This window comes from Chiloscyllium plagiosum, unplaced genomic scaffold, assembly GCF_037043375.1.
Source record: "Chiloscyllium plagiosum isolate Xiang-an unplaced genomic scaffold, Cpla_swu_hap1 HiC_scaffold_13, whole genome shotgun sequence".
NCBI lineage: Eukaryota > Metazoa > Chordata > Chondrichthyes > Orectolobiformes > Hemiscylliidae > Chiloscyllium > Chiloscyllium plagiosum.
Window position 1 is genome coordinate 80,532,877 of NW_028270151.1, and position 22,791 is coordinate 80,555,667.

General features: G+C 43.4%; 1 protein-coding gene across 1 annotated transcript in view; it reads right to left on the reverse strand.

Annotated features, from left to right (window-relative positions):
- il20rb (interleukin 20 receptor subunit beta) overlaps window positions 1-5,580 on the reverse strand; it is a 79,110-nt gene extending 73,530 nt beyond the window's left edge. The window contains exons 1-2 of the mRNA XM_087993846.1: window positions 5,452-5,580; window positions 4,518-5,191 (exon numbers count right to left, since the gene is read on the reverse strand). Of these exons, the coding sequence (XP_087849972.1) occupies window positions 4,518-4,617 (100 nt within the window). The 5' untranslated portion in view covers window positions 4,618-5,191; window positions 5,452-5,580. The remainder of the gene's footprint in view (window positions 1-4,517; window positions 5,192-5,451) is intronic.
- Between the last annotated feature and the right edge of the window lie 17,211 nt (window positions 5,581-22,791).

A 22,791-nucleotide genomic window follows, 5' to 3' on the forward strand; every position in this document is an offset into this window, starting at 1 on the left:
AGGTGAACGTTTACAGAAGACAGTTCATGGAGGGAACAACCTCCCAATGATTCAAACTGTCATAGAAAATCGTTAAATTAAAGGCCTTAAGTACTTTGGTGACAATATGTTACAGCTTAGATTCTCTGGGTAAAGTAAAAAAAGTTACACTTATATCATGCCTATTACATTCTGAAAACATCCCAAAGCATTCAATACTTAAGCGTTAGTTTTGAAATGAATTTGTCACATCACTGAAAGCAATGCTAAACTGTCTTGTCAGCAAATACTGGAAGGGAAATGGAAGAGCAAATTGGTTGCTATATACAGAAAGGTGCAAATACTGTAGTATAGTGATAATGTGGGACTTGAATTATCCTGAACCAGATTGGGTTAGTAACAATGTACTATATAGGACAAAGAGTCATAGAGTCCTATAGCACAGGAACAGGCCCTTTGGCCCACACTGGTCCATGCCGACCAATATGTCTATCCACGCTAACCCCATTTCCCTGCACTTGGCCCATATCCTTCTAAACCTTTCCTTTTCACGTATACTTCCACTGGCAGTTCATTCCATCTGCGTACCACTCTCTGTGTAAAAACGTTGCCCCTCAGGATTCCTTTTATTCTTTCCCCTCTAATCTTAAACTGATGCCCTCTAGTCCTTAATTCCCCAACCCTGGGAAAAAGACTGAGTACATTCACCCTATCCATGCCTCTCATGATCTTCTACACCTCTATAAGGTCCCCCTTAGTCTGCTAGGCTCTAAAGAAAAAAGTCCCAGTTTGTCCAACCTCTCCCTGTAACTCAGACCATTGAGTCCAGGCAACATCCTTGTAAATTTCTTCTGCAATCTTTCCAGTTTAATAACGTCCTTCCTATTACAAAGTGATCAAAACTGAACACAATACTCCAAGTGCGGCCTCACCAACATCCTGTATAACTGCAATGTAACTTCCAAACTTTAATACTCAATGCCCTGACTGATGAAAGCCAGTGTGTCAAAAGCCACCTTCACTGCCCTGTCTACCTGTGACTCCACTTTCAGAGAACCGTGCACCTGAACTCCAAGATCCCTCTGTTCCACTACATTCTTCAAGGCCCTACCGTTCACCATTAAATTCCTACCTTGATTTGACTTTCCAAAATGCAAGACCTCACACCTATCTCTATTAAACTCCATTTGCCATTTCTTGGCCCACTTCCCCAGCTGATCAAAGTCCTGTTGCAATTTCTGATAATCTTCCTCACTGTCCACGCTACCACCTATTTTAGTGTCATCAGCAAACTTACGAATCATGCCTTGTACATTCTCATCCAAATCATTGATGCAGATAACAAGCAGTAATGGGCCCAGCCACCAACCCCTGAGGCACTCCATTAGTCACAGGCCTCCACTATCTTTCCACTATCACCCTCTGCTTCCTACCAGAAAGCCAATTGTGTATCCAATTTGCCAGCTTCCCCTGGATTCCATACAATCTAACCTTTCAGAGCAGCCTACCATGTGGATGTTTATCACAGACCGTACTGAAATTCATATAGACTGCGTCTACTGCCCTTCTCTTAACCTTCCTGGTCACTTCAAAGAGTTCTTACAAATTTGTGAGGCATGATCTCCCACTCACAAAGCCATGTTGACTACTCCTAAGCAAACTGTATCTTTTCAAGTGCATGTATATCTTATCTCTCAGTATCTTCTCAAGGAACTTACAGATGTTAAGCTTACTGGTCTATAGTTCCCAGGCTTGTTCTTGCAGCCTTCTTGAATAATGGCACAATATTCGCTACCCTCCAGTTTTCCGGGACCTCAAGAACAAGAGCAAGAAAAATTTCTGAAATGAGCACAAGACAATCTTCTTAATCAGTATAATTCTAACTCAGCAAGGAACGAAGAAATGTTGGATCTAAATCTGGGACATGAGTTGGTGGCAATTGGAGCACTGTTCAATTAGGGAGCATATGGGGAAAAGTGATCTTTACATAATCTGACTTTGAATAATTACAGAAATGATAAGGCCAATCAGGCCTAAAGATAAATGTGTTAAAATGGGTCTTGCCCAGATAGAGTGGGATCAAAACTGGTAGAAAAAACAGTAATTAAACACAGTGAGCCACAAAATAAGACACGGATTCCACTATACAGTAGATACATTCTCATAGTGGTAAAGTTGGAATGGATGATAAAAAGTATCAAGATTAAAAGGAGAAGGGATGCGTATGACAACTGTAATATGCTAGAGAACCAAGTGGGATGGAGAAAGTAGAGAGGAGATATAAAAAGTTAAGAAGAGAAGAGAGAGGGTGAGAATAGATTAACAGTATAAAAGGGAATCAAAAAGGACTTTTGTAAATAGGGAGGTTAACATAAAATCAATGGCATAATTTTAAAAGGCTGGAGGGACAGAGGGACTGTAGGGTATAAGTTTAAAAGTCTTTAAAAGATGCAGAATAAGTTGAGATGGCTATTAAAGAACAAACATGTGAGACCCTTCATGTGATTAATGGAGCCACAGTGTATAAAAGAAAAGATGTAATGCAAATTTTTATAAAACAATGGATACATCCCCTGTCTAGGTGACATCCTCAGTGCTTGGGAGCCTTCAGAGAAGCGCTTCTGTGATCTTTCCTCCGGCATTTGTAGTGGTTTGAATCTGCCGCTTCCAGTTGTCAGTTCCAGCTGTCCGCTGCATGGCCGGTATATTGGGTCCAGGTCGATGTGCTTGTTGATTGAATCTGTGGATGAATGCCATGCCTCTAGGAATACCCCGGCTGTTCTCCGTTTGGCTTGTCCTATAACAGTAGTGTTGTCCCAGTCGAACTCATGTTGCTTATCATCTGCGTGTGTGGCTACGCTGGTCGTATCGTTTCGTAGCTAGTTGGTGTTAATGGATGCGGATCGTTAGCTGTCTTCCTGTTTGTCTTACGTAATGTTTTGTACAGTCCTTGCATGGGATTTTGTACACGACATTGGTTTTGCTCATGCTGGGTATCGGGTCCTTCGTCCTGGTGAGTTGTTGTCTGAGAGTGCCTGTTGGTTTGTGTGCTTTTATGAGTCCTAGTGGTCGCAGTAGTCTGGCTGTCAGTTCGGAAATGCTCTTGATGTATGGTAGTGTGGCTAGTCCTTTGGGTTGCGGCATGTCCTCATTCCGTTGTCTTTCCCTTAGGCATCTGTTGATGAAATTGCGCGGGTATCCATTTTTGGCGAATACATTGTATAGGTGTTCTTCTTCCTCTTTTTGCAGTTCTGGTGTACTGCAGTGTGTTGTGGCCCTTTTGAACAGTGTCTTGATGCAACTTCTTTTGTGTGTGTTGGGGTGGTTGCTTTTGTAGTTTAGGACTTGGTCTGTGTATGTGGCTTTCCTGTATACCTTTGTGGTATGCAGGAACCAACAGTCACTCTCAGACAACAACTCATCAAAACGAAGGACCCAATACCCAGCATGAGCAAAACCAATGTAGTGTACAAAATCCCATGCAAGGACTCCACAAAACACTACATAAGACAAACAGGAAGACAGCTAACGATCCGCATCCATGAACACCAACTAGCCACGAAACGACACGACCAGCTATCCTTAGTAGCCACACACGCAGATGACAAGCAACATGAGTTCGACTGGGACAACACTACTGTTATAGGACAAGCCAAACAGAGAACAGCCGGGGAATTCCTAGAGGCATGGCACTCATCCACAGATTCAAACTTTGAACAATGGATACACTTCGGCTGGAGTATTGTGTCCAGTTTTGGGTTCCACGCTTGGAGAAACATTTCAGGACCTTAGAAAAGGTGCAGAAGAAACTTATCTGGATGGTAGCAGTGAAGTGGGCTTTCAGTTGTGTGGAGAGGCTTGGAGAAGTTGATTTTGTTCTCCTTACAGGTCAGGAATAATTAAGAAGTGAGTTGACTGAGCTGTTCAAATTCTAAACTGTTTTGATACAAGAAATAAAGGGGACATCTTTTTCCAGTGGCTGAAGCTTTGATAACTAGGGACATGGAGTTAAAGTGATTAGAGCAAGAAAAAGAGGGGTTATTTTATGTAGCAGGTTGTTATGATCCAGAATGCGTTGCTTGAAAGAGTGGTGGAAGCAGAAGCAGAGTGGTGGTAGCATTGAGAAGAGAGTTGGCTAACTATTTGAAGTGAAAAAGTGACAGCGGCTATTGAGAAAGAGCAGGCGCTTGGAACACTTCCAGCATTGAGCCAGTATTTAATGGGCTGACTGATCTCCTTCTGAATCATTCTATGGTATGACCATATAATACCATTTTTATTACAGGCAGTCATAGGTGAGAATTGAGAGATAAGAAAATTCCACAGTCTGGAACAAAATAAACACTTCAATTCACACCAATGCATTGTTCACAGTCATTAAATCTTCTATAAGATGTGGAATTCCTGTGGAAAATGTCAGTGCAGATAAATGGAGTGTTATGGAGCTTTATGCACAGAGACGTTCTGGTAAATGAGCAGGCAGAACACTTTAGAATCTTATTCTGAAGATAGTGTCTCAAAACGACATAAAGTCTTACCTGGACTGGGACTGTGAACCTGAGGCTGAATGGCAAGGATGTGACCAGCTTGAGGCAAATGTAGATCTCGGCAAATGTCAGTTCCACAAAACCCGTCCATTATATTCAGGGGATTTGCCAAAGCCAGAGGAACTTGTGTTTATAAAGTGTCTTCGACAGGAGGTTAAAATCCCATGGCACTTTACTGGAGAGCAGTCAAAATTTGACACTGAACCATTTAAGCAGTTATTAGTACAGGTGGCCAAAAACATGGTCTAGGCTTTAAGGAGCAGCTTGAAGGAGGAGAGCTAGGTATAGAGACAGGGAAGATTGGGGCAGAATTTCAAAGTTTAGAGCTTGAACAACTGATGGCACAGTCACCAACAGTGGAGTGTAGGTAATCAGGCTGCACAATATGCCACAATTTGAAGAATGTGATGTTCTCAGGGGGCTATAGAACTGGCGGAGCTACAGAGGTAGAGAGGGCCAAGGAACACAAGAGCTGCACAGTGTCTTAATTTGAGATATATGACGAGGTATAGTAGTGTGGACATTCTAAGTGTATATAGTGAATACAGGTACATACTTCTCACAGAATTGAGTTATGACAGTTAAACTCTAAACATCACTTTTTTTAAAAAATTGATGGCTGTGACGAGTGTTCCTGTCAAACTGCTCACATGCACAGGGACATCCTGGGAGAGAAGTGAAAAGAAAGTACTTTAAACAACTTTAAAGGTGCTTCCCATTGAAAATAAAATTTGACTGCACACAACAACAACATTTTAAACATGACACTACTTATTAGTTTCCAAAAATTGCAATATTGCCAGTAGTTCGAAACAGAGGAACATGATTTGGCTACTTAGCGCCTTCAGCCTGATCTGCCATTGCTGGCTCATTTGCATCTCCCTCAATTTCATTGGATAACAAGTTATCAATTTCAACTATTTACCTGTCCTTTTGTAGTGAGAATTTTCACATTTCAAACACAATTTGTGTTTAAACTTTAAAACTTCACTTTGGAAAGTTGCAGCTGAAATTATTACACTATGTCCACGATCCTAGACTCCTTAACTAGCAAACTGTTGTCAACGTACCTTATCTGCTGCCCTTTGTATCTTGGAAACATTTTGAACAAATCGCCACTTAACCTTTTACGTGCCAGAGAACACAACCTCAGGCTCTATAAGGTAACAAGAAGTATCAACGATGAGGGGATTTATCCACCTTTACCCGTTTCAAGACATCCAGCACTTCCTCCTCTGTAATATGGACATTTTGCAAGATGTCACCATCTATTTCCCTACAGTCTATATCTTTCATATCCTTTTCCACAGTAAATACTGATGCAAAATTCTCATTTAGCATCTCCTCCATTTTCAACAGCTCCACACAAAGGCCACCTTGCTGATCTTTGAGGGGCTCTATTCTCTCCCTAGCTCCCCTTTTGTCCTTAATATATTTGCAAAAACCCTTTGGATTCTCCTTAATTCTATTTGCCAAAGCTATCTCATGTCCCCGTTTTGCCCTCCTGATTTCCCTTTTAAGTATACTCTTACTTCCTTTATACTCTTCTAAAGGATTCACTCGATCTATCCTGTCTATACCTGACATATGCTTCCTTCTTTTTCTTAACCAAACCCTCAATTTCTTTAGTCATCCAGCCTTCCCTATACCTACCAGCCTTTCCTTTCATAAGAGGAATATACTTTCTATGGATTCTTGTTATCTCATTTCTGAAGGCTTCCCATTTTCCAGCTGTCACTTTACCTGCGAACATCTGCCCCCAATCAGCTTTCGAAAGTTCTTGCCTAATACCATCAAAATTGGCCTTTCTCCAATTTATAACTTCAACTTTTAGATCTGGTCTATCCTTTTCCATCATTATTTTAAATCTAATAGAATTATGGTTGCTCACCCCAAAGAGTTCCCCCACTGACACCTCAGTCACCTGCCCTGCCTTATTTTCCAAGAGTCGGTCAAGTTTTGCACCTTCTCTAGTAGGTACATCCACATACTGAATTAGAAAATTGTCTTGTACACACTTAACAAATTCCTCTCCATCTAAATCCTTAACACCATGGCAGTATCCCAGTCTATGTTTGGAAAGTTAAAATCCCCTACCACAACCACATTATTATTCTTACAGATAGCTGAGATCTCCTTATACGTTTGTTTCTCAATTTCCCCTGACTATTAGGGGGTCTATAACACAATCCCAATAAGGTTATCATCCCTTTCTTATTTCTCAGTTCCACCCAAATAACTTCCCTGGATGTATTTCCGGGAATATCCTCCCTCAGCACAGCTGTAATTTTATCCCTTATCAAAAATGCCACACCCCCCACGTCTTCTCTTGCCTCTCTTTCTATCCTTCCTGTAGAATTTGTATCCTAGAACATTAAGCTGTCATTAACATCAGTCCTGCCCATCAATTGTTTACATATTTTAACAATCTTCCCCTGTTGAACAGTGCAAAGGGTTTGTATGCTGATTAATAATGAGAGGACACAGACATAAGGTAATTTGCAAAATAACCAAAAATGGTGTGAGAAAACATATTGTTTCACACGGCAAGTAGTTAAAGTCTGGAACTCACTGCCTGGAAGTTTAGTGGAGGGAGTTTCACTGAAGGCATTCAAGAGTGCATTCGATGAATATTTAAATAAAAACAGTATTCAGGGTTTGGTGGTAAACTCAGGAGAATGGCATTGAGTGACAATGCTTATTCAGAGACTAGATGCAGGTATAATGGGCTGAATAGCCTTTTTCTGCACCGTAAGAATTCTAAGACCACAACATTAACAAGGCCTTCCAAGGCAATAATCATCTTCATACCAATCTATGACTGAAGGTTGCCTGTTCTGACTCAGGAATAGGGAACCTAGGTATTTTCTAACCAACCTGTTCAGAGATGCTATTACACACACTTGGAGCAGGTGGGACATGAACCTGGGTTGTTCAGGCCGGGGTAAGTACATTTCCACTGTGCCACAACAGCCCTTTGGAAGCAGGGATACTACCATTAAACCAATTCACTTTGGGTGTAAGATGTTACATTTAAATGCCTTAATTGGTGGTGGAACCTCTTGATGTTCTACCTCAAGGCTAGGAGGCCTAAGTTCAAGCCACACCAACTCCATAATGTGTATAATTCATTATCTCTGAACAGGTTGATTAGAAAACATCTTAATTGCTTCTGGCTGTTCTCCCTGAGTCTACAAAGCAACCTCCATCTAGTGTGGTCCAGCTCAGCATGACGATTGCATCCTCACACAATATATTTATCCAACATAGAAGTAGAGTGATAGACTGAGTCCAGGGCTCATCTGCTCTAGTCTGCTTTCCTTCACTGTTTTCTCCCATTTCTTGTTTTTACTTTTTCTGTTCTTCTTCGTTTTCTTTTCTTTAAAGCCTGGAGAGTGGCAGGTGAGGAAGGAGGTCTCTGGCAGGACGAGTCAGACACAGTTCCACCCCTGCCCAGGGTACTTCAGTGAGCAAGGAGCAGGTCCTGAGCTGACTACCCTGGCCTGGGCTCACAGGCTGGGCTTAGGCTTCAGGCTTGCGGCTAGGCCCGGAGGCCTGAAGGAGCGGAAGCATTGACAAAAGGGACGACGGAAGGCCCTGATGACCAATGACCTGCAGCATCTGGACGAGCGTCGGATGGGGAACAGGAGGTGTGGAACTTCCTCATACTCAGGCCCACAGCTCCAGCTCAGATAGGATGGCAGCTGTGGAGGCCCATAACCGACACCCCAGGGTCCCTTCGGGAGATGCAGGAGCCCATTTCCCAGACCCAGCTGATGCAACCGGTGGAGCAGCGGAGGAGGAACAAGAAGGAGAAGGAAAATGAACTCTGTTGCATTAAAATCTTGCATTAAAGTCAGTGTTTCAAGATGGTGCCACTTTGCATGTAACCTGCGAGAAAAACACTTTTCACGGTATTTTTGTATACATGTGATAATAAGTTTAATCTAATCAACAGTTTAATTCCAAGATAACCCTTTTGGTATGTGTTCAATTGCTCTAAATAACCTCAGGATAATCACTTGGAATGTGCCTATTACCAATAACTATGTTGAAACAGCTGACAGCTGGTCTAGTTTGGAATCTGGAGCACGGCTGTTGGGTATACTGGCAGAGCAATTAGTGAGTCCTATCTGTATACGGGTAGCACACCAGCTACCCAGGAGCTCCAAGGGGCAGTGAGAAAACCCCTCATGCTAAGGCTGGAAATAAACTGAGCTGTTTGGCTACATATGTTTATCGCCCTGCCTCGATGATTTTAAGATCCATCTAGAGGTAAAAGATCCTGAAAGGGAAGAGATCTTGGCCTGCCTTCCATGAGATCTCAACTGCAGATGGTGAAGCAGGCTACTGAGTGGGTTCTGGCAGAAGTTTCATTTTCACAAGTCTCCAGTTAAAGCAGGGATGAGCCAGTGAGCGAGGTAGGAGCTGAACATTTCACAACACTAATGGCCCATTAATTTGTGTTTTTACAGATGTAGGGGATCTAATTCATGTGTATACATGACTTGGACTTGATCCTGATCCAATTCATACAAGCTCATGATTTGGCCAACCAAACACACGTGTACATTTTAAATAATATGGACCTATGCAGAGCTCATTAACACATAAGAGAGTTTGAATCAGTTCATAGACTGATTCAGGTCCATCAATTAGAAAGCCACCTCAGTCTATACAGAAAATGGCTACTGAATCATTCCCTTCCCTCTCCCAGAATTGTCTTCCATGTTGTTTCTGCTACAACTTGTGCTGTAACTGCTGAAGTCAGGAGCCGGCAGAAATAGTTCTGCTCAGCAAGCTTTCTCAGAGGGTTTCTGTAAAGAAAATGTTGCTTTGTGAAGCCTCTCAATAGTGACAACCATTGGGAAAAAAAAAGTTGACAGCATTTTCATTTATTGGCCAATTTTATTTGTTCCTTATCTCTCCAGAAGGCATTGCCCTGGTAAAGTTCTACAGGCACCACTGTCATCATCAGCGACAGCCATTATTCACGGTTGACTTCTACATAGGGTCACATGTTGCTGCTATGGGTCTTTGTGTGACAGAGCAGAACAACTGTTGACCCATTGATCTTTGTATTCATGGCAGGGGAGGATGTTCCTGAGGTAATGGGACCCAGATTTTCTTCTTTTACATTCCTTCTCTGCCACCACTCTGCCTCATAATTCTGGCATGTGGGCTGAAAGTGTGGTGCACCTTGAGGGGTAAATTGTCGCCATTTTGGCCCTGAAGCTCCTGCCAGTCATTAACGTCAATGTTGCCGTTCTTCAAGGAGAGTTTCCGAGAGAGGACAGCTAGTGTCTGCTTCTGTAAGTACTGAAGCAAAATTCCTGCTTCAGTGCTTACAAAAGTCTTTGACTTCTTACCTTGACATCTCCTGACATAGCCGGGCGAATGTGGTTTTTGGCCATAGGGACAGTGTCCAGGACATTATCAGCGATTTTGTAGGAATTTTGCTTCAGTACTTACAGAAACAGATACTAGCTGTCGTCCCATATTTTTCCCAGGAGGCCGTAAGGAAGATGGACAATTGTCCTCCCACGCAGAGGACAATTGTGACACTTAAGATGCTGGTTAAGGGCCTCCTTGCTATGCCATTGGCATTGCAACAATGGCAGGAGGGCCATATGTTGTGTGGGAAGACAGTCTGGAAACTTCTGGCAGACTCAAGGAACTTGCAGTGGCTATCCCTGCAACAAACTGTCCTTACCAATTTGACTGACTGGCTCTCTTACTTGGTTGGGAGGATAGCCTGCAATTCATATTATACACTTCCTCCAAATGCAGAACGCAGCATTGACCAGTGTCCCCTGTGGCATTGCTGAGACTGTTAAGGTGCCAGTCCTCTGATAGGCTGGTTGCTTCTGGGGGAGGGGAGAATGGCAGGCATCCTCTAAAGGACTGGCAGTCCCAACGGCAATTAATCATTTGTTAGACCGCAGAGAAATGAAGCTGGGGTTCCGCAAAGACACTTCCAACCTATTAGAGCCATAGAGTCATACAGTCCTGCACCACAGAGACAGGACCTTTGGCCCACACTGGTCTGTGCCAACCAAAATGTCCATCACCCTAATTCCAATTTCTTTGCAATTTGAGCATATCCTTCTAAACCCTTCCTATCTGTGGATTTGTCCAAATGATTTTTAAATCTTGTTAATGTACCCACCTCAACCACTTCTGCTGGCAACTCATTCAATATACGTACCACCCGCTGTGTAAATAAGTTGCCCCTCAGGTTCCTTTTTATTCTTTCCCCTCTAACCTTAAACTGGTGTCCTCTAGCCCTTGATTCCCCAACCCTGGGAAAAAGACTGAGTGCAATCACTCTATCTATGCCTCTCAGCAAGTTATACACTTGTATAAGCCCCACCACACCCCCCACCCCACCCCTCAGTCTCCTACATGTTAAAGAAACAAGTTCTGGCTTGTCCAACCTCTCCCAATAGCTCAGTCCCTTGAGTCCTGCCAAGACCCTTGTAATAGATGTTGGGATCTCTGACACAATGAGAATATTCAGCCCAATGTGTGGAGATTGACAGGGTGAGAAACAAAGTTTAAAAGCCGTGATCTTCCTGCTAACAACAATTTGAGTGTCAAGTGGAACTGACATTCAAAAGGATAAGAGGAGCAATGCAAGAAAAAATTTAGAATGATTACAAAAACATTTCTGTGTTTTAGATTAGATTAGATTACATTACAGTGTGGAAACAGGCCCTTCGGCCCAACAAGTCCACACCGCCCCGCCAAAGCGCAACCCACCCATACCCCTACATTTACCCCTTACCGAACACTACGGGCAATTTAGCATGGCCAATTCACCTGACCTGCACATCTTTGGACTGTGGGAGGAAACCGGAGCACCCACAGGAAACCCACGCAGACACGGGGAGAACGTGCAAACTCCACACAGTTTGCACAGCCCGAGGCGGGAATTGAACCCGGGTCTCTAGTGCTGTGAGGCAGCAGTGCTAACCACTGTGCCACCGTGCTGCCCACCGTTTTGAAGGGTACGTGTGAGTCAAACCAAGCATCCAACATGAAAAAAAACAAGATTTAAAATGTCAACAATTGTTTGGTTTCCTGCAAAACTGCTGACAGGCAAACAAAATATTTTAGATAATATCGCCTAACATGAATGAAGTGCTACCCATATTTGCGTCAACTTTGTACAAAGAGAGGATTTCTATTTATCCAGCACTTTTCAAGACCTCTGGTTCTTCCCACACTGCCTGACAGCTCATAAGGTACATTTGTAGAATATAATCATTGTTGTTATATCAGGAATGGGGCAGCCAATCTGTACACAGCAAGATTCCAAAAACAAATGTCACATCATCTGCTTTAGTGACGTTTATTGAAGGGGCAGTATTGGCCAGGATGAGAATCTCCTTGGCCTGCTATAAAATAGTGCCGTGGAATCTTTTAGATTCACCAAGCGGGGAATCAGTTTAATGTTTCCTCCTACTGCAGCATCTCCTACCGCTCAACACACCGTCCACGTTACGTTTGCACCTCAATCAAGATTTTGTGGTCAGGTTCTGTCATGTGACTTAAACACATAATATTCTGACTTAGAGGCAAGAGTGCTACCACTAGAGGGCAGAATTATTTAACCATAAGGAGACATTCATGCTGCAGGAATAACGCCCCCTGGGGAATTGCCAGAGCTATTTTGGAGGGTCTGTCCTTCACTTCGATAATGTCGGGCAGCTGTGACTGTAGTTGATAACTTAGAACTGCTGTAGGACTTGTGGCACATAAGAACATAAAATAGGTAAATATCGGCCATCTGGCCTGCGCCAACCCACTAGCCTCACTTCCATCCAAGGCCCCAGGGGATCCTTCCACATCCATCAGAAATTTACCTGTGCCTCTACCAATATCACTATGACCCCAAGGCGTCATGCTTTAAGATATTAGGAGGAAGGTATAGAGGAGACATCAGAGGTAGGTTCTTTACACAGAGATTTGTGAACGTATGGAATGTGTTGCCAACGGTGGTAGTGGAAGCAGAGTCATTAGGGACACTTAAGCGACTGCTGGACATGCACATGGACAGCAATGAATTGAGGGGTGCGTAGGTTAGGTTATTTTATTTTAGATTAGGAATAATCTTCAGCACAACATCATGGGCCGAAGGGCCTGTTCTGTGCTATACTTTTCTATGTTCTATGTTCTACGTTGTAATGTCACCTCCTGCATCCGTTGCACACGGTGTGGTCTGCTCTACATTGAGGATGCCTTCTTGTGGATCATTTCAAACAACATCTCTGGGACACCTACACCCACCAACCCCACCGCCCTGTGGCTAAACGCTTCAACTCTCCCTCCCACTCCGTCAAGGACATGCAGGTCCTGGGCCTCCTCCACTGCCAAACTGTTACCACCTGACACTTGGAGGAGGAACGTCTCATGTTCTGCCTTGGGACCCTGCAACCACACAGGATCAATGTGGATTCCAACAGCTTCCTCATTTCCCCTCCACCCACAGTATCCCAGTCCCAAGCCTCCAAGTCGGCACCTCTCCAGACCTGCCCATCGCTCCCCCCCGACCTATCACCTTCTCCCCCACCTTCAACCACCTATCGTATTCCCAGTTACCTTCCCCCAAACCCCACACCCCTCCCATTCATCTCTCAGCCCCAATTCACATGCCTCATTCCTGATGAAGGGCTTATGTCTCCTGTTTCTTGAATGCTGCCTGACCTGCTGTGCTTTTCCAGCACTACTCTCTCGAATCTGGCCTGTCTAGCCTGCTCCACCATTTCACAAGATCATGGTTGATCTTTGTCTTGGACTCAGCTCCACTTACCCGCCATATCCCTTTAACTCCTTTAATGTCCAAACACCGATCTATCGTTTTCCTAAAAACATTCAACGAAGTAGCCTCAACTGCTTCACTGGGGCAGGGAATTACAGAATCAAAAGTTCCTCCTCAACTCACTCCGAAATCTGCTCTCCCTTATTTTGAGGCTTTTCTCCCTAGTTCTAGTATCAGCCACAAGTGAAAATAACCTCCCAGCTTTTATCTTATCTATTTCCTTCATAATTTTATATGTTTCTATAAGATCCCTCCCCATTCTTCTAAATTCCAGGGAGTGCAGTCCCAGACTATTCAATCTCTCCTGATAAGCCGACCCCTTCAACTCCAGAATCAACCTGGTGCCTCCTTTCTCAAGTAAGGAGACGAAAGCTGTACAAATTTTTGGTGAGTTTGTATAGCAGGGAATGTGGAAATGCTTGTAGAGGGAAGCATTCACATTGTGATCACTGGTGGGGATGGGACTGAATGGGTGTCAGGTTGGGGGCATGCAAAGAAATGGAAAAGAGTTACATTCAAACAAATTAAGTGCTGACTTCAGAGGAACCCATATCAATACCTTCAAGGCCTGTTGCTACCTGAACATCCATTCTACTCCATTGATACCATCAGACTCTAGTTGCCCACAGGACTCCAATTAACACATTGGAATGAGCTCCAAGCTGAAAAGTAAATACATGGTCCCACCTATCAGGACTGTAACTCTTTCTTTACAATAAACAAGGCAACTGAGTAAAAGAGAGTGATTTTAACACCCAAAAGAAGGAGGCTTGAGGTCAGGAGTAAGGTTGAAGTGAATCCTACACTTCCAACCACGCATTTCTGCTAAGACAGAGGCAGGATCTGGGCTGGGGAACAGGCTTTTCAAACAAGCCATTGCCAGGATTGGTTTAGGATTAGGGCTAGGGTTGGGATTAAATGAAAGGTCATTGTCTCACCTCATGCTAACTTGAAGGTGTCTTTGGACATTTGTGGAAGCACACTTGCTTGTAGTATGTATTTATTTGTGTAGGAGGGGAGGGGCCTTTACCTCACTGTTTTCTATCAGCCTCTGACAGAAAGTAAATCCTGAAATGGTCAACTGGTCATCTGATGCTAGAATTGATCAATTAGTGTCATAGAGATGTACAACATGGACAGATGTACACATCCTTCAGTCCAACTCATCCATGCCAACTAGATATCCTAAATTAATGTAGTCCCATTTGCCAGCATTTGGCCCATATCCCTCTAAACCATTTCCATTCATGTACCCATCCAGGCACCTTTTAAATATTGTAATTGTACCAGCCTCCATCATTTCCTCTGGCAGCGCATTCCATACATGGACCATCCTTTGCGTGAAACAGTTGCCCCTTAGGTCCCTTTTAAATCTTTCCCCTCTCACCCTAAACCTATGCCCTCAAGTTCTGGACTGCTCCAACCAGGGAAAAGACTTTGTTTATTTATCCTATCCATGCCCCTCATGATTTTATAAACCTCTATACGGTCAACCCTCAGCCTCCAACACTCCAGGGAATACAGACCCAGCCTGTTCAGCCTCTCCCTGCTCAAATCCTCCAACCCTGGAAACATCCTTGTAAATCTTCTCTGAACCCTTTCAAGTTTCACAACATGCTTCCTTTAGGAGAAAGACCAGTATTACATGCAATATTCCAAAAGTGGCCGAACTAATATCCTGTACAGTCACAATATGACCTCCCAACTCCTGTACTGAATACTCTGACTAATACAGGAAAGCATACCAAACGCTCTTTTCACTATCCTATCTACCTGCGACTCCACTTTCAAGGAGCTATGAACCTGCACTCCAATGTCTCTTTGTTTAGCAACATTCCCCAGGATTTTACCATTAAGTGTATAAGTCCTGCTAAGATTTGCTTTCCCAAAGTGCAGCACCTCGCATTTTGCGAAATTAAACTCCATCTGCCACCCCTCAGCCCATTGGCCCATCTGGTCAAGATCCTGTTGTAATCTGAGGTAACTTTCTTTGCTGTCCATGACATCTCTAATTTTGGTCTCATCTGCAAACTTACTAACTATGTTCACATCCACATCATTTATATAAATGATGAAAAGTAGTGGACCCAGCACCGATCTTTGTGGCACTCCACTGGTCACAGGCCTCCAGTCTGAAAAACAACCCTGCACCACCACCCTCTGTGGTCTATCTTTGAGCCAGTTCTGTATCCAAATGGCTAGTTCTCCCTGTATTCCATGTGATTTAACCTTGCTAACCAGTCTCCCACGGGGAACCTTGTTGAAAGCCTTACAGAAGTCCATATAGATCATGTCCACCACTCTGGCCTCATCAATCTTCTTTGTTACTTTCTCAGAAAACTCAATCAGATTAGTGAGACATGTCTTCCTACTCACAAAGCCACATTGACTATCCCTAATCAGTCTTTGCCTATTAAATGTCCCTCAGGATTCCCTCCAACAACTTGCCCACCACTGACGTCAGGCTCACCGGTCTATGGATCTTTTCCTTAACACCTTTCTTAAACAGTGGCACCACGTTAGCCAACCTCCAGTCTTCCTCACCTGTAGCTATCAATGACACAAACATCTCAGCAAGAGAGCCAGCAATCACTTCTCTAGCTTCCCACAGAGTTCTAGGGTACACCTGATCAGGTACTGGGGATTTAATCACCTTTGTCCTTTTCAAGACATCCAGCACTTCCTCCTCTGGAAAAATGGACATTTTTCAAGATGTTACCATCTATTTCCCCAAATTCTGTATCTTCCATGTCCTTCTTCACAGTAAACACTGATGCAAAATACTCAGTTAGTATCTCCCCCATCTCCTGCGGCTCCACACAAATGCCACCTTACTGATCTTTGAGGGGTCCTATTTTCTCCCTAGTTACCCTTTTGTCCTTAATGTATTTGTAAAAACCCTCCTTAACTCTATTTGCCAAAGCTATCTCAAGTCCCCTTTTTGCCCTCCTGATTTCTCTCTTAAGTATACTCCTACCGCTTTTATACTCTTCTTAGGATTCATTTGATCTATCCTGTCTCTACCTGACATATACTTCCTTCTTTTACTGAACCAAAACCTCAATTTCTCTCGTCATCCAGCATCCCCTACACCTACTAGCCTTGCCTTTCACTCTAATGTATCGTCTCTGGATTCTCGTTATCTCATTTTTGAAGACTTCCCATTTTCCATTTGTCCCTAACAGGGAAGGCAGATGAACTCAGGGCATGGTTAGGAACATGGGACTGGGATATCATAGCAATTACAGAAACATGGCTCAGGGATGGGCAGGACTGGCAGCTTAGTGTTTCAGGATACAAATGCTACAGGAAGGATAGAAAGGGAGGCAAGAGAGGAGGGGGGGGGGTGGCATTTTTGATAAGGGATAGCATTACAGCTGTGCTGAGGAAGGATATTCCCGGAAATACATCCAGGGAAGTTATTTGGGTGGAGCTGAGAAATAAGAAAGGAATGATTACCTTATCGGGATTGTATTATAGACCCCCTAATAGTTAGAGGGAAATTGAGAAACAAATTTGTAAGGAGAGCTAAGAATAATAGGGTGATTATGGTTGGGGATTTTAACTTTCCAAACATAGACTGGGACTGCCATAGTGTTAAGGATTTAGATGGAGGGGAATTTATTAAGTGTGTACAAGAAAGCTTTTTGATTCAGTATGAGGATGTACCTACTAGAGAAGGTGCAAAATTTGACCTACTCTTGGGAAATAAGGCAGGGCAGGTGACTGAGGTGTCAGTAGGGGAGCACTTTGGGGCCAGCGACCATAATTGTATTAGATTTAAAATAGTGATGGAAAAGGATAGACCAGATCTAAAAGTTGAAGTTTTAAATTGGAGAAAGGCCAATTTTGATGGTATTAGGCAAGAACTTGTGAAAGTTGATTGGGGGCAGATGTTCGCAGGTAAAGGGACGGCTGGAAAATAAGAAGTCTTCAGAAATAAGATAACGAGAACTCAGAGACAGTATATTCCTGTTCGGGTGGAAGGAAAGGCCGATAGGTATAGGGAATGCTGGATGACCAAAGAAATTGAAGGTTTGGTTAAGAAAAAGAAAGAAGCATATGTAAGGTATAGACAGGACAGATCGAGTGAATCCTTAGAAGAGTATAAAGGAAGTAGGAGTATACATAAGAGGGAAATCAGGAGGGACATGAGATAGCTTGGCAAATATAATTTAGGAGAATCCAGTATTTTGCATCAGTATTTACTGTGGAAAAAAATGTGAAACATATAGACTGTAGGGAAATAGAGGGTGACATCTTGCAAAATGTCCAGATTACAGAGGAGGAAGTGCTGGATGTCTTGAAACGGTTAAAGGTGAATAAATCCCCAGGACCTGATCAGGTGTGCCCTCGAACTCTGTGGGAAGCTGGAGAAGTGATTGCTGGGCCTCTTGCTGAGATATTTGTATCATCGATAGTCACAGGTGAGGTGCCGGAAGACTGGAGGTTGGCAAACATGGTGCCACTGTTTAAAAAGGGTGGTAAGGACAAGCGAGAGAACTATAGACCAGTGATCCTGATGTCAGTGATGGGCAAGTTGTTGGAGGGAATCCTGAGGGACAGGATGTACATGTATTTGGAAAGGCAAGGATTGATTGGAGATAGTCAACATGTCTTTGTGCTTGGGAAATCATGTCTCACAAACTTGATTGAGTTTTTTTGAAGAAGTAACAAAGAGGATTGATGAGGGCAGGGTGATTTATATGGCGTTCGACAAGGTTCCTCATGGGAGACTGATTAGCAAGGTTACATCTCACGGACTACAGGGAGAACTAGCCATTTTGATATAGAACTGGCTCAAAGGTAGAAGACAAAGGTGGTGGTGAAGGGTTATTTTTCAGACTGGAGGTGTGTGACCAGTGGAGTGCCACAAGGATTGGTGCTGGCTCCTATACTTTTTGTCATTTACATAAATGATTTGGATGCGAGCATAAGGGGTACATTTAGTAAGTTGGCCAATGACACCAAAATTGAAGGTTACCTCAGATTACAACAGGATCTTGACTAGATGGGCCAATCGGCAGAGAAGTGGCAGATGGAGTTTAATTCAGATAAATGTGAAGTGTTGCATTTTGGGAAAACAAATTTTAGCCGGACTTATCCACCTAATGGTAAGGTCCTAGGGAGTGTTGCTGAACAAAGAGATCTTGGAGTGCAGGTTCATAGCTCCTTGAAAGTGGAGTCACAGGTAGATAGGATAGTGAAGAAGGCGTTCGGTATGCTTTCTTTTATTGATCAGAGTATTGAGTACAGGAGTTAGGAGGTCATGTTGCGGCTGTACAGGACATTGGTTAGGCCACTATTGGAATATTGTGTGCAATTCTGGTCTTCTTCCTATCAGAAAGATGTTGTAAAACTTGAAAGGGTTCAGAAAAGATTTACAAGAATGTTGCCAGGGTTGGAGTATCTGAGCTACAGGGAGAGGCTGAACAGGCTGGGGCTGTTTTCCCTGGAGCATCGGAGGCTGAGGGGTGACCTCATAGAGGTTTACAAAATTATGAGGGGCATGGATAGGGTAAATAGACAAAGTCTTTTCCCTGGGATCGGGGAGTCCAGAACTAGAGGGCATAGGTTTAGGGTGAGAGGGGAAAGATATAAAGGAGACCTAAGGGGCAACGTTTTCATGCAGAGGGTGGTACGTATATGGAATGAGCTGCCAAAGGATGTGGTGGAGGCTGGTACAATTGCAACATTTAAGAGGCATTTGGATGGGTATATGAATAGGAAGGGTTTGGAAGGGTATGGGCCGGGTGCTACGAGGTGGGACTAGATTGGGTTGAGATATCTGGTCGGCATGGACGGGTTGGACCAAAGGGTCTGTTTCCATGCTGTACATCTCTATGACTCTATCCAACAGGAAGAGCACATCACTCAACTAAAGACCATCTTTGCACTTTAACAATCTACAGAAAATAGCACAGTCTTACTGCTCTAAAAATCACTGCTCCAGGCTAATGTAGTTCCTATGTTCTATATTTTTAACTTTTCGTCAAGAGATAGATCTCAATAAAATATATAGCCAAAAACAACCCACTCTACTCACTATTTTAAAAAAAAGGCAAGGTTACACTTAAAAACTATGCACTTATCTGTTCCTGTGTTGGAGCGCTACGCCTTCATCAGGCATGACAAAGGAGCAGTGCTATGAAAGCTCGTGCTTCCATATAAACCTGTTGGACTATAACCTGGTGTTGTGCGATTTTTAACTTTGTTCCCTTCCTCTTTTTTAAAGTGCAGTTGTTTTGATTTTTTCAGACCAATGCAATAGCTTATAAAACAGTAATTACTGCTCCTGGAATTCGAAGAAATCACCTCCAACACAGAAAATACCTCAAAAAAGGAGCAGCTCTTACAGCCACAATCTTTTCCCATTCTCCATTTTGAATTACCCAGAACCCTTTTCTTTTCTTAAGGACTACGCTGCCACAAATTTACAGAAGATGCCAATAAACTGCACAACAGAGATTTCTTGCCAGCTCACATTAAGTCATTGTTCTGACTGGATAGCGAAGAGCAAAAACTGTGTGAAATAATTATTTCTGATTATTATGTTCATGAGAGAATAAAACACATTGATTCGGTGGGAAATAATTTAATCAGTATTAGGAATATTATGTTAGGGTATAGAGGAACATTGATTAATGATAACTAATATTATAAATGTAATTGGACATGGAAGGACAATGGAGATAAACTAGTCCTTCGAGTATTCGGGTATGTGGGTTGTGTCATTAATACAAGGACTACGATTGCCCATGGTGAGTAAGTGTGCCTTCTGCAAGTATGGTGCCACCCAATGCAGCCTATTTTAATGTACCAGAAAAGCTGTAAGCTCAGCCTCTGGATTCCCTTTTACCACCAACCCCACCTCAATCCCCAGTCAGGCAGGTCGGGTAAATTCAAATCCAGCCAAAAAGGTGAGACTTTGAAAAGGTGGATTTCAATTGAAAGAGGTGATAACGGTGGGAAGTTCCAAGTATTACAATGCCAAAGGACACCGGGTTATATTTGGAAGCACTAGCTTTCAGAGCGCTGCTCCTTCACCAGGTAATTGTGGAGCAGGACCATAAGACACACCGGCTCCTCCACATCAATGCCAAAGGAAGCAGCACCTCTTAAGCCTGGGGTTTTGAACCCAGTCTGTTCTCTGTGTGTCTTAATGGTGTTTGACCCTTCATTGGGCTCATGGGTTTGAATCTTTGCCGCTGAGGCAAAGAAAGAAGATTCAGGCTTTTTTTAGGTTCGGAAACCCACAACAGTTAGGAACCTGATGTGCCTTCAGCCCTCTGCGAGCCAGTGAGGCCGAGAGTGGAAATGAGACGGATAGTGTGGAGGTCCACACTGTGGCCAGCTCTGTTCCTCAGGGAGAGAGCCACAGTCTCCCACTGCACCACATGGAAACATGGTGTTGCAGGAGAGCTGGTAGTCTCAGCACTGGGACAGAGTTTCCCCCTCATTTTATCAATGTCTACCTCGTAACTGACTCCCCGTCAATACAAGAAGAATATCATCTTGGAGTTGTGAGATATGGCCATGTATCTTTAGGTGACTAAGCAGACTGGTTCTCAACAAGCAGACTTTTGAGCACATGGGGAAGAACGTATTATGAAGTAGTGGGTACTGGAGAGCAAGATGTACTTCCTTTTTTTCTTCCCTTTAGACACTTTTTGGGGGCCAGGGAATCTGAGACAGCAATAGGCTCTGTGGAGTACTGAATGGGTAAGGACAGCTGCACTTAGCTTTCTAACAGACAGCCTCATTCTCACAGTTCTCCACTTTCTTATACACACACACATGCACGCATACAGTCATTCACACACACACATGCACATGTACACACGCACACACACATGCAGACACATACATGCAGACACACATACATACACTCACACAAACACATACATGCACACACACAGTCATTCACATGCACACGTATACACACGCATACACATGGACACACACACATATACACACATACTCACACGCAAACACATACACACATACATAAATACAAATGCACACACACATATGTGAGTGCGCGCAAATACACAACTGTTGACGCTGAGTGTTGAGGACACTTTTCAGGCTTCGAATTGGAGTCACAATGGGAAAGTATATGGAAAACACTGCTCTATGGAATAAACAGAGTGGAAACATTGAGCTTAAGTATCTGACCTGGGAATTCCTCAAACTGATAGTTGGCTAAAAGTAAAATCACTGCCTGTATTGCAGACCCTCTAGTTTCTCCAGACAAAAGACAGATGGGAGGGGCAGAAATCTCACAAAAGTTAGGTAAAGATTTGCACAGCTTCACACAAACTGAGTTAAATGACACACATTGGTGCGCCTCTGACCCTGAACAGATTTACTTCACATCAGTGCATAAATTAGAATTTATTGGGGGTTGGGGGCACGTCCACAGCAAAGGCATAAGTGCAGTGATCCTGCTGCTTATGTCCCCACAATAGCAGCCTTTGTTCCTGAGAAACACTGAGGATTCAGGAGCTCTGGGGTCAGGGAGAGGGGTCACCATCTATAACAGCCACCACTTGTGCTTCTCCAGGCAGCACCGGGGCTCTGAGCTGAAGTGGAGAGGGGAAACTGACCCTTTTTGGCATATGGGAAGGTCGCTCATTCAGACTAACCCTCTGGGAAAGCAGGAGGAAGTTTCCATTTCAGTGCAGATAGTGTTAATAAAATTTACATTACATAGCACAGAGTTTGGTCTGAAGTGGTGTTTATGTATTGAACCAGCTTCCTCCCACTTATCAGTATATTATTTTATACCCTAATTCCCTTGTGTATGTATTCATTTAACACCTAGAAACCCACAGGCATGATCTTGCAACACCATAGTTTTGGTTGATTGCCGGGGAGCTCACTGTCATTGCCAGATTGCTAAACTGCCTCCTTCCTGCTTTTCACTTGTCCCAGGTGTGTGTGTGCGTGTGTGTGTGTGTCTGTGTGTGTGTGTGTCTGTGTGTATGGATTAGTTAGGCCATCTTTGGAATGCTGTATTCAATTCAAGTTGCCCTGCTATAGGAAGGATATTGTGAAACTTGAAAGGTCTCAGAAAAGATTGGTGGGGTTGGAGGATTTGAGTTAGAGGGAGAGGTTGAATAGGCTAGGACTGTTTTCCCTGGAGCATCAGAGGCTGAAGAGTGACCTTATAGAAGTTTATGAAATCATGAGGGGCACGGACAGGCTGAATAGCTAAGGTCTTTTCCCTGAGGTGGGAAGAGTCCAAAATTAGAGAGCTGAGGTTTAAGGTGAGAGGGGAAAGATTTAAAAGGGACCTCAGGGGCAACTGTTTCACGCAGAAGTTGTTGCATGTACGGAATGAGCTGCCAGAGGAAGTGGTGGAGGCTGGTACAATTACAATATTTTAAAAGCATTTGGATGGGCAAATGAATAGGAAGAATTTAGAGGAATATGGGC